This window comes from Cnephaeus nilssonii (assembly GCF_951640355.1).
Source record: "Cnephaeus nilssonii genome assembly, chromosome: 22".
Lineage (NCBI taxonomy): Eukaryota > Metazoa > Chordata > Mammalia > Chiroptera > Vespertilionidae > Cnephaeus > Cnephaeus nilssonii.
In genome coordinates, this window is record NC_137093.1 from 4,214,536 (window position 1) to 4,226,569 (window position 12,034).

A 12,034-nucleotide genomic window follows, 5' to 3' on the forward strand; every position below is an offset into this window, starting at 1 on the left:
GGGGCAACCCCCCCCACCCCATGCACTAATTTCATGCACCGGGCCTCTAGTGTTATTATAGATGCAAAAAGATAGGCTCAGTTAAGGTAAAGGTTGACCTTGTCAGTGAAGATACTGGCCTAGGGGGTGATTACCCACCATAAGTGCTTTTAGTTAAAGTTTAATTTCAGGCCATCCTTTGTGGTTACTTTAGGTCTCTGAGTTTGGAAGATCGCCACACAGGCGCCCCCCCCACCCCCCCCCCCCCCCCCGAGCTGGTCAGATTAGCATGTGGCCCCTTTCGTCCACAATACAAATGAACAGACCACATATGACGATAGAATTCTGACCCACAATCTCTGCAGCCACCACGTTGGGAAGCCAAACCATAACCTGTGCAGCAATCAACACAAAATCGTCAGGGCTTGGTCAATAACTGCCAGTTTCCTTAACCTCCCCTCCCCTCCCCCCGTCTTCCAGCTCAGGACCAACCAGAGGAAACCAAATAACCTCTCTCACAACCACATAGGATGGTATCCTGCTTCTAGACAGCCCGCCTCCAGCCACCCAGGCCACCGACCTCAGTCAGAGCACACCTGAGGCCTTCTCTCTTCTCCACTATAAAACTTTCCCATTGCCTGTCTTCGAGTCCGCCAAATGCAGGGATGTTGGGTGACTCCCTTGCTACAGCAAGTTGGGAATAAATAACGTTTGCTTATTCTCTTTTGGATGGTCTTCATTTCTTTCCACTGGTGCTAATGCTGTCCTAGTGGCTATTGCTTAATCCTTTGAGCCTCAGAGTGGTCATCACCATTGTCTACAACCTGCCAGGGGCTGGGGCCATACTCTGTGTTGTGGTACTTCTCGCCCTACTCACTTTCAATCCTATATAATAAAAGGCCAGTGACCATAAGCGTAATGACCAGAATGACCGCTCGACCAGTCACTATGAGGTGGGGGGCCGGCGAGGGGAACCGGCTGGCTGGCGGCGGCTGCTGGGAGGGACTGGGGACTGGCGAGTGGGTGGAAGATGGGCCTGATTGCAGGCTAGGCCTAGGGACCCTACCCATGCACGATTTAGTGCGCTGGTCCTCTAGTAGAATACAAAATGCATCTTATGATTGGTTCTCAAAGCCTCTAGGAAATTATCCATGTAATCTGCCTAGTTCCCACCTCTTTTTGCCTTCAGGGGAAGAGAGACTGCCTCCTTTCCCTGGGGTAGACAGACCCTGCCCTTCCCCATCTTTGTACCCTTCACATTGTAGGTAATGGACATACTCGAGTGTGTGTGTGTGTGTGCGCGCGCGCGCGTGCACACATGTTTCAAAGAATTAGTCACCTTCCTCTCTTTCATAGTAGAAAAGCCCAAGCCAGAAAGTTTATTTTAATAAAAATTTTAAATTTTAGCACGCTCAGCTTCAAAGATAAAACATGAGCCCTAACCGGTTTGGCTCAGTGGATAGAGCGTCGGCCTAGGGACTGAAGGGTCCCAGGTTCGATTCCGGTCAAGGGCATGTACCTTGGTTGCGGGCACATCCCCAGTAGGGGGTGTGCAGGAGGCAGCTGATCGATGTTTCTCTCTCATCGATGTTTCTAACTCTCTATCCCTCTCTCTTCCTTTCTGTAAAAAAATCAATAAAATATATTTTTAAAAAAAGATAAAACATGATGAAAAGCATTCCAAAGACAAAACTGATTTTGTTCATCCTTCATAGTGGAGTGTTCCATGTAACCACAGAGATTCTAATGAGTTGGTCTTGGTGGGTCCTAGAAGTCAGTATTTAAAAGTTTCCAATGTGGCCCTGGATGGTTTGGCTCAGTGGATAGAGCATCAGCCTGAGGACTGAAGGGTCCTGGGTTTGATTCTGGTCAAGGGTACATGCCTGGGCTGTGGGATCAATTGGCAGGAGGGAGAGAGATGGAAACATCAATGATGAGAGAGAATCATTGATCAGCTGCCTCCTACACGCCCCACACAGGGAATCGAGCCTGCAACCCAGGCACGTGCCCCAACTGGGAATTGAACCGTGACCTCCTGGTTCATAGGTCAATGCTCAACCATTGAGCCACACCAGTAGGGCTGCATTTTTTTTCTTTATTAATTAAGTTATTACATATGTGTCCTTATCCCCCCCCCCCTTGGGCTGCATTTTAACAGGTTTTCTAAGTTGTTTTTGATTCTCAGGTGGATTTCAGAATTCCTGGAATAAATGAATAATATTGAAACTAAATTGAATCAAAACCTGGGGATTAACCCTGGTTTTGTCATTAACCCCTGTATGACCTTAGGCAACTTCCCCCCTTTGTATGTCTCATTTTCCTCATCAATTAAAGGATGGAGCAGTTGATTTCTTTGGCACTTCTAAACTCTTTGTGGAAACTCCCACGAGAAATCAATGGCCATCGGCGGCCTGCGTCTGAGAACTACAATCCCCACAATGCCCTGCACTTCTCCGCTCTCACGTGGGGTCGTGGCGAGGTAACCCTATTGGAGGCGCTCCCACAACCCTTTGCGGTGGTTCAAGATGACGGCGCCCAGAGGTTCCATGAGCGATACGGAGAGCAGCAGCGGCGGCAGTGACGCCGAGGAGCTGGCGCGGTGCCGCGAGGCGGCGTTGCCGGCCTGGGGCTTGGAGCGGCGCCCGAAAGGGCCGGAGAAGCAAAGAGCCGGTAGGGACGGTGTGCGAGCAGTCTGGCCGAGGGGCGTAGGGTCTTCCCCGGGGGCTGAGAAGATGGATGGTGAGGAGACTTCGGGGACTCCACTTTCCCGAGAGAGCTCCAGGGACTGGATGTGGGTTGAATGCCTCTTGACTCGGCTCCCTTGGGCGTCACACGGAGCCCGCCACCTCTCCGAAATGACTGCGACAGCCGCTTCCTGGATTCTCGCGTCCACCCTTCCTCCGCCCGCACCCCATGTTCACACCTGGGGCCGCCGGAGAGCTGTGTCCAGTACTTACTCTGACCTGACTCCCCAGTGTCGCGGGAATAAGTCCAAAACTCGTCATCGGGGCGCCTCATCATAATCCAGAGGGACATGGATTTGGAATGGGGAAGACCTTTCATCTTCACTTTCATTAACCTCTCTGAAATTTAGCATCCCTTCCCGTCTCACTTTCCTGTGAGCAACAAGCCACAAGTAGCTTTGACAATACCTGTTACTTTGCCCTGTCAAAAGTCACAGATTTTCATATCCCATTACAAGCTTTGCAGATAAATGTTGGGAAAAATAATTTACATTCATTCCTACTTTAAAGTTACAATAACTTTTAGACCTTAGAGCTAAAGAATCTCTAGCCCAGCTGGTGTGGCTCAGTGGTTGATCTTCCTTCCACCTATGAACCAGGAGGTCACAGTTCAATTCCAGGTCAGGGCACATGGGGGTTTGCAGACTCGATCCCCAGTAGGGGGCATGCTGGAGGTAGCCGATCAATGATTCTCTCTCATCATTGATGTTTCTATCTCTCCCCTCTCTGAAATCAATAAAAAAAAATACATATTTTTAAAAGAATCTCTAGATCTTGTTTAATCCATTAAAAAGGAAGCACACATATTAGTATGCCAGGATTGGTATTTTACTGTTATGGTAACTGAATTTCAACATAATTGTGTGTTTTTTTGTAGTCCTATGTGTGTGTGTGTTTTTAAATATATTTTTATTGATTTCAGAGAGGAAGAGAGAGGGGAGAGAGAGATAGAAACATCAGTGATGAGAGAGAATCATTGATCGGCTGCCTCCTGCACATCCCCTATTGAGAATGTAGCCAGCAACCTGGGCATGTGCCCTTGGCCAGAATTGAACCTGGGACCCTTCCAAGGGTCTATCCACTGAGTCAAACCAGCTAGAGCCTATGTGTTTTATTTTATTCATTTAAAACATTATTCTGAGAAGGGATCCAACCTATACAGATTGCCAGAGCAGGCCACAGTAAAGCATAGTTTAAAACCTACTTTTGCCAGCTGGCATGGCTCAGTGGTTAAGCGTTGACCTATACTGGTAAACCAGGAGGTCATGGTTCGATTCCCGGTCAGGGCACATACCCAGGTTTTGGGCTTGATCCCCAGTGTGGGGTGTGCAGGAGGCAGCCGATCAGTGATTCTCTTTCATCATTGATGTTTCTTTTTTTTTTTTTTTTTTTTTTTTTACATTTTATTGATTTTTTTACAGAGAGGAAGAGAGAGGGAGGGATAGAAAGTTAGAAACATCAATGAGAGAGAAACATCGATCAGCTGCCTCTTGCACACCCCCTACTGGGGATGTGCCCGCAACCAAGGTACATGCCCTTGACCGGAATCGAACCTGGGACCCTTGGGTCCGCAGGCCGATGCTCTATCCACTGAGCCAAACCGGTTTTGGCATCATCATTGATGTTTCTATCTCTCCCTCTCCCTTCCTCTCTGAAATCAATAAAAATATATTTTAAAATAAAATAAAATAAATAAAACCCCTGCTTTTGCCTTAGCTGGTTTGGCTCAGTGGATAGAGGGTCGGCCTGCGGACTGAAGGGTTTCGGGTTCAATTCCAATCAAGGGCACATCCCTCTGCCTCTACCAACTGATGTGTTTATCTCTGCTTCTCTCCCTTCCATTCTCTCTAAAAATCAATGGAAAAATATCCTCGGGTGAGGAGTAAAAATAAATAAAGTAAAAATAAAACCCCTGCTTTTGTTTAAAAGGACTTATAAGCCCTTTTGTAATCTATTCCCTGCCTGCTTCTCCTTTCTTGCTGTCCTGCCACACTGCACTTCCCATAGGTAGGCTCCTTACCGCCCTCCCCTGATTTATTTTCCTTCCCCACACTTATTATTTAATTATATATATGTGTATATGGAAATATCAATAATTGTGGGGGTTTTGTGTCATCTGCCAAGTGGAGATAATGGTGACCCCTGTAATGGAATTGTTGGGAAGAGTCAATGAGTTATACATGTAAATCACTTACAATCATGCATGGCATACAATGGATATGTTATTGTCATTTCCTCTATAAATACCTCAATTTTCATTATTTCCACAGATGCTGCAAATAATCAGTTGCCAACTACCCAGCCGAGCCTCAGGTACTGCGCACTTTGGGTTCAGGTTCATACATTCATTTAACAAATATTTCCCTGCTGTATGTCAGTGTGGGTTAAGTCATGGGATAACAGGGTGAACGAGACACATGTAGTCCCTGCCCTCATGGGGGCAGCTTCTGAGCTGGCAGAAAGTGAGGTCCTCTGTGTGTGTTGTAGGCATAAGGTGGATGAGCACGAACAAGATGGCAATGAGCTTCAGACCACCCCCGAATTCCGAGCCTACGTAGCCAAGAAGCTGGGAGACCTGCTGGACAGGTAACCAAAAGCAAACCTCTTCCCCCACCCTCAGTCATAGGAACAGTAAGGGCTCATGTTGGCTGGGAGCTCACCGTGTACAAGTCCCTGTGGCAAGCATGTGGCACATGTCACCTCATTGCATTCAGAACCACCTGGTCACGCAGGTCCTGTCATTCTCTAGATGAGGAGACAGAGGCTCTTTGTGAGAAGCAGCATTTGCTGGAGTCACAGAGAGGAAGGAGCAGATCTGGGACTCAAACCCAGGTGTGTTTGCTTTTTTTTTTATTTAATATATTTGTATTGATTCAGAGAGGAAGGAGGGGGAGAGAGAGAGAGAGAGAAACATCAATGATGAGAGAGAATCATTGATTGGCTGCCTCTTGTATATCCCCTACTGGGGATCGAGCCCGTAACCCGGCATGTGCCCTTGAACGGAATTAAACCTGGGACCTTTCAGTCCGCAGGCTGACACTCTGTCTACTGAGCCAAACCAGCCCGGGCCAAAGGCCTTGCTTTTAAGCTCTGTGTTGTCCTGCTCCCATGGGATAAGAGGCACCGCAGAAGCAAGAGCCCATTCACAAAAGGGCAAGGAACAGACAGAATTACTGTGTGGGCCCTTTCTGTATGTCAGGCACTGTGCCAGTTCTCTTTCTTACATCTGAGAATATCAGTAAAAGTGTAAGCAACCATTAAGCCTTAACAACCTGTTGGCCAGTCCCTATGACGCGCACTGACCACCAGGGGGCAGACGGTCAATGCAGGAACTGCCCCTGGTCGTCAGTGCACTCCCACACCCACCACGGCCAGCCAACCTCCTGTGGTCCCTCCCCCTGTCCTGTCTGGCAGTCGGTAGGCCCCGGCCAGAAGCTGGCAGGTCCCAGCCGGCTTGGCCCCAATTAGGCCTGGGCAAGACGGCCCCAATAGGCCCTGATCGCCAGCCAGGCCTAGGGACCCCACCCGTGCATGAATTTCGTGCACCAGGCCTCTAGTAATTTATAAAGATCTAGGTCAGCATTTCTAAAATAGGTACCAAGGAATACTAGTCCAAAGTGTGACTAGAAAAAAAGGGTCTAACCACAAAGAAGTTGAGAAACACTGGAGCCTGCATACTCCCGTGTGCCCTTGCGGTAAACCGACCTGTGTAACTTTGTTCAGCCCAGGAGTTTCTAGGCTCATTGGGCTACAGTGCCTTCCTTTCGTGGACGACTGATAATGTAACATGGGACATGTTTCTGGATGCGCTGGTCTAGACCCATTCCTGATTGACAGCAGGTTTTGAAAGGGAGGTGAGGATGTTAAGCCAGAGTCCTTCGCTTTTTTTTTTTAAAGAAAGGAATTTTTATTCTTTTTTTTAAATGTATTTTATCGATTTTTTACAGAGAGGAAGGGGGAGGGATAGAGAGTTAGAAACATCGATGAGAGAGAAACATCGATCTGCTGCCTCCTGCACCCCCCCCCCCCCACTGGGGATGTGCCCACAACCAAGGTACATGCCCTTGACCGGAACCAAACCTGGGACCCTTCAGTCCACAGGCCGATGCTCTATCAACTGAGCCAAACCGGTTATGGCAGTGGTCGGCAAACTCATTAGTCAACAGAGCCAAATATCAACAGGACAACGATTGAAATTTCTTTTGAGAGCCAAATTTTTTAAACTTAAACTTCTTCTAACGCCACTTCTTCAAAATAGACTTGCCCAGGCCGTGGTATTTTGTGAAGAGCCACACTCAAGGGGCCAAAGAGCCACATGTAGCTCGCAAGCCGCAGTTTGCCGACCACTGGGTTATGGCAAGAGTCCTTCACTTTGAAGTAGGTACCAAAAGGACAAGTGAGCCCTCCCCAAGTGTAAGCCAACTGCTCTTCCGAGACAGAATGTTGGACCACAACTCCGCAATCTGAACCACCGTGACACAGGGCAGTCCCGAACTCGAGAATGTGGGAAACGTTAGGAAGGTCAGCTGGCACTCAGCCGTGGAAGCAGTATTTCTTTGTGCTGTTTGGCTTCAGGGTATTCAAGGCCCACCTGGCGCTATGGAAAGCCCCAGGGGAAACCCAGCAGGATGTTCCCTGCGGAGTGTTTGTTTGTTTTTCCTTGTGTGAGATCAGGGTTTCTCAGCCTTGGCAGTATTGACCTTTGGCCTGGGTGATTCTTGGTTGTGGGACTGTCCTGTGCATTGTAGGGTGGTTAACTACATGCCTGGCCTCCACCCACTAGGTCCTGGTAGCATTCCCCCCAGCAGTTATGACAACCAGAAATGTCTACAGACATTGCCAAATATTCCAAGGGACCAACATCGAACCATTTTGTTACGATACCGGGTCAGTCAGGCATGGGTGGCATGGTCTCCAGTTCCTCTTCCCAGCTGAGTTCCTGGGGATGGATGCCTTTGGCATGTGCGGAAGGCAGTTGGGAGAAAGCACCGGCACGCTGCTGTCTGCTGAGAGGACAGTGCTGAGAGCATTGCTCTCCGGAGTGCACAGTGACCTCTGTCAGCATTCACCAGAGACCGGCGTCCTGGTCTCGCAGCTCTCCCTGCTCTGTGCTCTGGAGAGAGGGTTTATTTTTGTTAGAGGGCCTGTGAAACTTACTGCTTATCATGATGACAGTAATCGTCATCATAGGTACCATTCACTGAGCTGCTGCTTGTGGCCAGGCTCTGTGCTAAGGTCTTGATTTCCATTATCTCATTTGCTCCTGTGGCAATCCCAAGAAGGGGGGGCTCCCGTTGTACAGATGGGTAACAGGCTCAGAGAGATGAAGTCACTCGCCAAAAGGGACACAACTAGTAAGTGACAAGGCCAGGATTCAAAACCCAGGTCTCTGAAGTCTCAATAAGGCCAATGGATTGTATCAGTGTCCGTTTCTTGGTTGTGATATTGAACTGCAGTTACACACAATGTTACCATAGGGCAGTGATGGCGAACCTATGACACGCGTGTCAGCACTGACACACGTAGCCATTTCTGATGACATGCGACCGCATGCCGAGGATGAAACATTTGCTGCTCCTGAGGATGAAACATTTGCGACTAGAGTCTTGGAGTTAGTTTTTTCCTCAAAGTGACACACTACCCGAGTTATGCTCAGTGTTTTGGTGAAGTTTGACAGACCGAGCTCAAAAGGTTGCCCATCACTGCCATAGGGAGAAACTGGATGAAGAGTATATGGAATCTTGCCCTGGCCAATGTTGGTAAGTGGTTAGTGTACCAGACTGAGCACTGAAGGGTCATGGTTTTGATTCCCGGTCAAGTGCACATACCTGGGTTGCAGGTTCTATCCCCAGCCCTGGTCAGGGCTTGTGCAGGAGGCAACCAATCAATGTGACTCTCTCCCATTGATGTTTCCCTCCCTCCCTCCCTCCCGCCCTCCCTCCCTCCCTCCCTCCTTTCCTTCCTCTTCTCTTCCTCTCTCCTCCTTTCTCCTCTTTTCGCCCCCTCCCTTCCACTCTCTCTAAAAATCAATGGAAAAAATATCCTCTGGTGAGGATTAACACACAAAAATAAATGAAAGAGTATATAGAATCTCTCTGTATTATTTCTTGGAACTGCTTATCAATCTACAGTTATCTCAAAAATTTTTTGAAATTAAAATTGAAAAAGACAACAACAAAAAGCAAGTGTTATAGGACTTCTTCACTACGCTTTGGCTATTTCTGTCTCTCCGGCGTTTATTTTCTCTTATTCCTATTTGAAATGGTATTTATTTTGCTGTACTATGAGTATCTTAAAAATCCTCTGCGTTTCTGGGATAAAGTGGGGTTTAAACGAAGGAAGCCCTGCAGTTTGAGCTGGCAGGAGCTGCTCAGCAGTTGTAGCTGTGGGTGTTGGCATTCTTCAGGCCAGTGTGCTGTCTGCTTTTGCATTTAAGACTGCATGCCCCATCCCCTACACTTAAAAAAAATGGTGTTAACTTTTTGGAAAAGATTTTGTTGGTACCCAAAATTTTATCCTAAATCAACCATCTCCTCTTGCCTTAGCTCCATTACCATCTCAGAAGCTGTGAAGGAACCAACAAAGGCTGAGGCACAGAAAGCCACCCCGGAGGATGATGGTGAGTAGTCATCTTCTGTCTCTCTATATAAAAGGCTAATGTGCAAAGTGTCCCCTTGGGAGTTCGACTGGGAGACTGGGAGGTCCATTACTCGCTATGACGTGCGCTGACCACCAGGGGGCGGCGTGGAATGAATGAAGGCCCCGGCCGGCAGCCAGAAGGCCCCGATCAGCCCTGATCGCTGGCCAGGCCTAGGGACCCTACCTGTGCACGAATTTCGTGCACCAGGCCTCTAGTACTGTTAATATCAGCTGTCATTTAGTAAGCATCTACTGTGTGTCTGGAGCTAGGAAATAGTATTGGTGTATTACCCTCTGTCATCCGTGCAGCCTGCTCTGAGGCAGGTATGATACCCCCATTTACCAGGGGAACTGTAAGGGTGGCTGAGGCTCTCAGGAATGAAGGCACTTGCCTGAGGTGACCACGTCTGTCTAAGCCTGAGCAGAGCTCCCACCACCACACTGCCCAGCCTCTCCCGTCTGAGTGTGTCTGTCCCGTGTCAGGCTCATTGCTACTTTGGAAGCTGCCTTAGGCAGGAGGCTCAACGGACTCCCAAAAGCCGCTGAGGGCGTGCTGGCCTGCTTGGCAGCTGGCGCACCTCAGCACCCCGTCCCCTGGCTCCAGCGTCGTCCGCATGCCCCTCCGCGCACGTGCCGTCATTTTGTGGTTAGACAGGAGCGACTCCTGGGTCTTTGCCTCTGGACTGGGCGCTCCCTGAGGGCAGAGGCAGGGCACCCTGGGCGCCTGGGAGGAGAGGTGGGCCCTGGCAGTGCTGACTGCCCCTGTGGGTTTTAGGCTTCCGCCTTTTCTTCACCTCCGTCCCCGAAGGCCCTGAGAAGAAAGCTGCTCCCCAGCCCCGCCGAAAGCGACTGCCTTCCCGCTCCAGGTGAGGTCGCTCACCCTCTCCTCAAGTCCCCTCGGGTTTGCCCATTTTCCGTGTTGGTCAGTGTCTTAGGATAGCCAGGCAGATCAGTGCGGTCCCGGCCAAGAAGGAGCCCTGTCAGGCAGCTTGAGAAATAGTACCCTCTGTGGGAGGGGGAGGACACTCGGGGGGGGGGGGGGGGCTGACTCTGGAGGGTTACTGCTTTTTGAGCACCCATTTTGTACCAGACGCCTCACTCCTTGGACATCCTAGTGAGGCCTGGGCTCAGTGAAGATCCCCATTTTATAGATGAAGACACTGAGGGTCAGAGAGGTTATTTAATGAGATCACATAGCTAGGAAGCAGAGAAGCAGTATTGGAACCCAGGTCTGCCTCATGCCTGAGCGCCTGAGCTCTCTACCTGCCCCCCACCCCTCGTAGGCACTTTCTGGGGCAGCTTTGGGGCTCAGTCCCAACCCCAGCTGACCCAGACTGCCCTCTCCCTGCAGCAGTGAGGACAGTGATGAGGAGTGGCAGCGGTGCCAGGAGGCAGCTGTGTCAGCCTCTGCCATTCTGCAGGAGTCCGCCATCCATGGTCCTGTCCAGGTGGAAAAAGAAGCAAAGAAGAAGAAAAGGAAGTTGAAAAAGAAAGCCAAGAAGGAGGCCAGCACGGACTTGACCCCCGCCACCACCATCACAGGCACGGCCACGGTCGGGAAGCAGGAAGAGGCATCAGCCAAGCTCAACGGAGACCTTGTGTCACTTGGGACCAAAAAGAAGAAAAGGAAGAAAAAGGCCAAGAAGGCCGTTGAGGCTTCCCCATTCCCACCATCGAAGAGCGCAGCAGCCGCGCCTGCACACTGACCAGGTGCAGGGCGGGGCCCAGCTAGTCCCAGGGATGAGGTGCCCACTGGGACGAGGCATTTCCAGGCGCTGCCTCCCTCTCCACGTTCAGGGACTTGGCTGGCAAGTCCAGACTCTGCCCAGGATTGGGGCTGGCCCAAGAGTCGGGGCAAAGCCTTGGTTGTCGAGTGAGAAGCCTAAGTAAGGCCTGCCCTCCTGTGCTCCCAGTGGGGCCGGGGCAGACCTGTGGGACCAGAACGTCCCCTGGTCTCGGGAAGAAGGAGCCTTCCAGTTAGTCCAGGCTGATGGCCGAGTGGCGACGCTCCCATCTCCCCAGGGCTGCCGGAGGAGGTGCGTGATGGGAGACCCCCCCCACTCCTCAGCCTGGTGTGGGAGACAGTCTGAAGAACATGAGGGAAGAGGTCCCTGAGGTGTCAAGACCCAAGGAGTTTGTGCTTCTCCCCTATGCCATGTAGACTGGATATAACATTGTCGGAAAAAGGAGAGATTCCCCCCTCATTTTCCAGAACTTTCTACATTTGTGAACATACCACACACGATCATATCCCAACCAGATTGTCGAAAATTAAGGGTCAGACCCAGCATGTAACTAAGTGATTGGGTGCTGCCTCCAGCAGTGCTGAATCCTGATGAGACATTTTAAATCAGCACCACACAGGAGGTCCCTGCCCGGCTGCAGGCTTATGGAAGTGTCACGGGCCTGGTGGACTGGGCTTCGGGCACGAGGCCTATTCAAGGAGCAGAAGGCCAAGGTGAAGGTAAAATTCTGGCAAGGTCGTGCAGATTCAGCAGAGCAGGAACAGCAGGTGGCCCCTGAGAGTCTGTGTGTGCTGGACCCATCTCTCCTCCGCCCCTGGCCCACCTCCGCCTCCCTCTGCCTGCCCAACCCCATCTGGGCAATGGAGGACAAGCAAGAAGTTTCCAGTATGTTCCTCGTTTATTAAAAGTTAAATAATGTACAGGCTC

At 50.3% G+C, this 12,034-nt stretch overlaps 1 protein-coding gene across 2 annotated transcripts; it reads left to right on the forward strand.

Annotated features, from left to right (window-relative positions):
- The first annotated feature begins 2,486 nt into the window (after positions 1–2,486).
- On the forward strand, positions 2,487–12,028 carry LOC307094202 (protein CUSTOS). Of its 2 annotated transcripts, none has more exons than XM_079762860.1 (6): positions 2,487–2,649; positions 4,994–5,036; positions 5,211–5,309; positions 9,269–9,342; positions 10,138–10,228; positions 10,717–12,028. In XM_079762860.1, the coding sequence occupies exons 1-6, from the start codon at positions 2,505–2,507 to the stop codon at positions 11,066–11,068; spliced, it is 804 nt and encodes a 267-aa protein (XP_079618986.1). In that variant the 5' UTR covers positions 2,487–2,504; the 3' UTR covers positions 11,069–12,028. The 2 variants fall into 2 exon arrangements, with proteins under 2 accessions (XP_079618986.1, XP_079618985.1); XM_079762859.1 differs by having other exon boundaries at positions 2,504–2,649; positions 10,714–12,022.
- The last annotated feature ends 6 nt before the right edge of the window (positions 12,029–12,034 follow it).

Excerpts from the sequence above, each read along its gene's own strand:
- LOC307094202 (XM_079762859.1), top strand. The coding sequence starts at position 2,505 with ATGACGGCGCCCAGAGGTTCCATGAGCGATACGGAGAGCAGCAGCGGC. Across the intron at positions 5,310-9,268 it reads CTGGGAGACCTGCTGGACAG|CTCCATTACCATCTCAGAAG; the intron begins GTAACCAAAAGC and ends CTCTTGCCTTAG. Across the intron at positions 10,229-10,713 it reads CGACTGCCTTCCCGCTCCAG|CAGTGAGGACAGTGATGAGG; the intron begins GTGAGGTCGCTC and ends CTCTCCCTGCAG.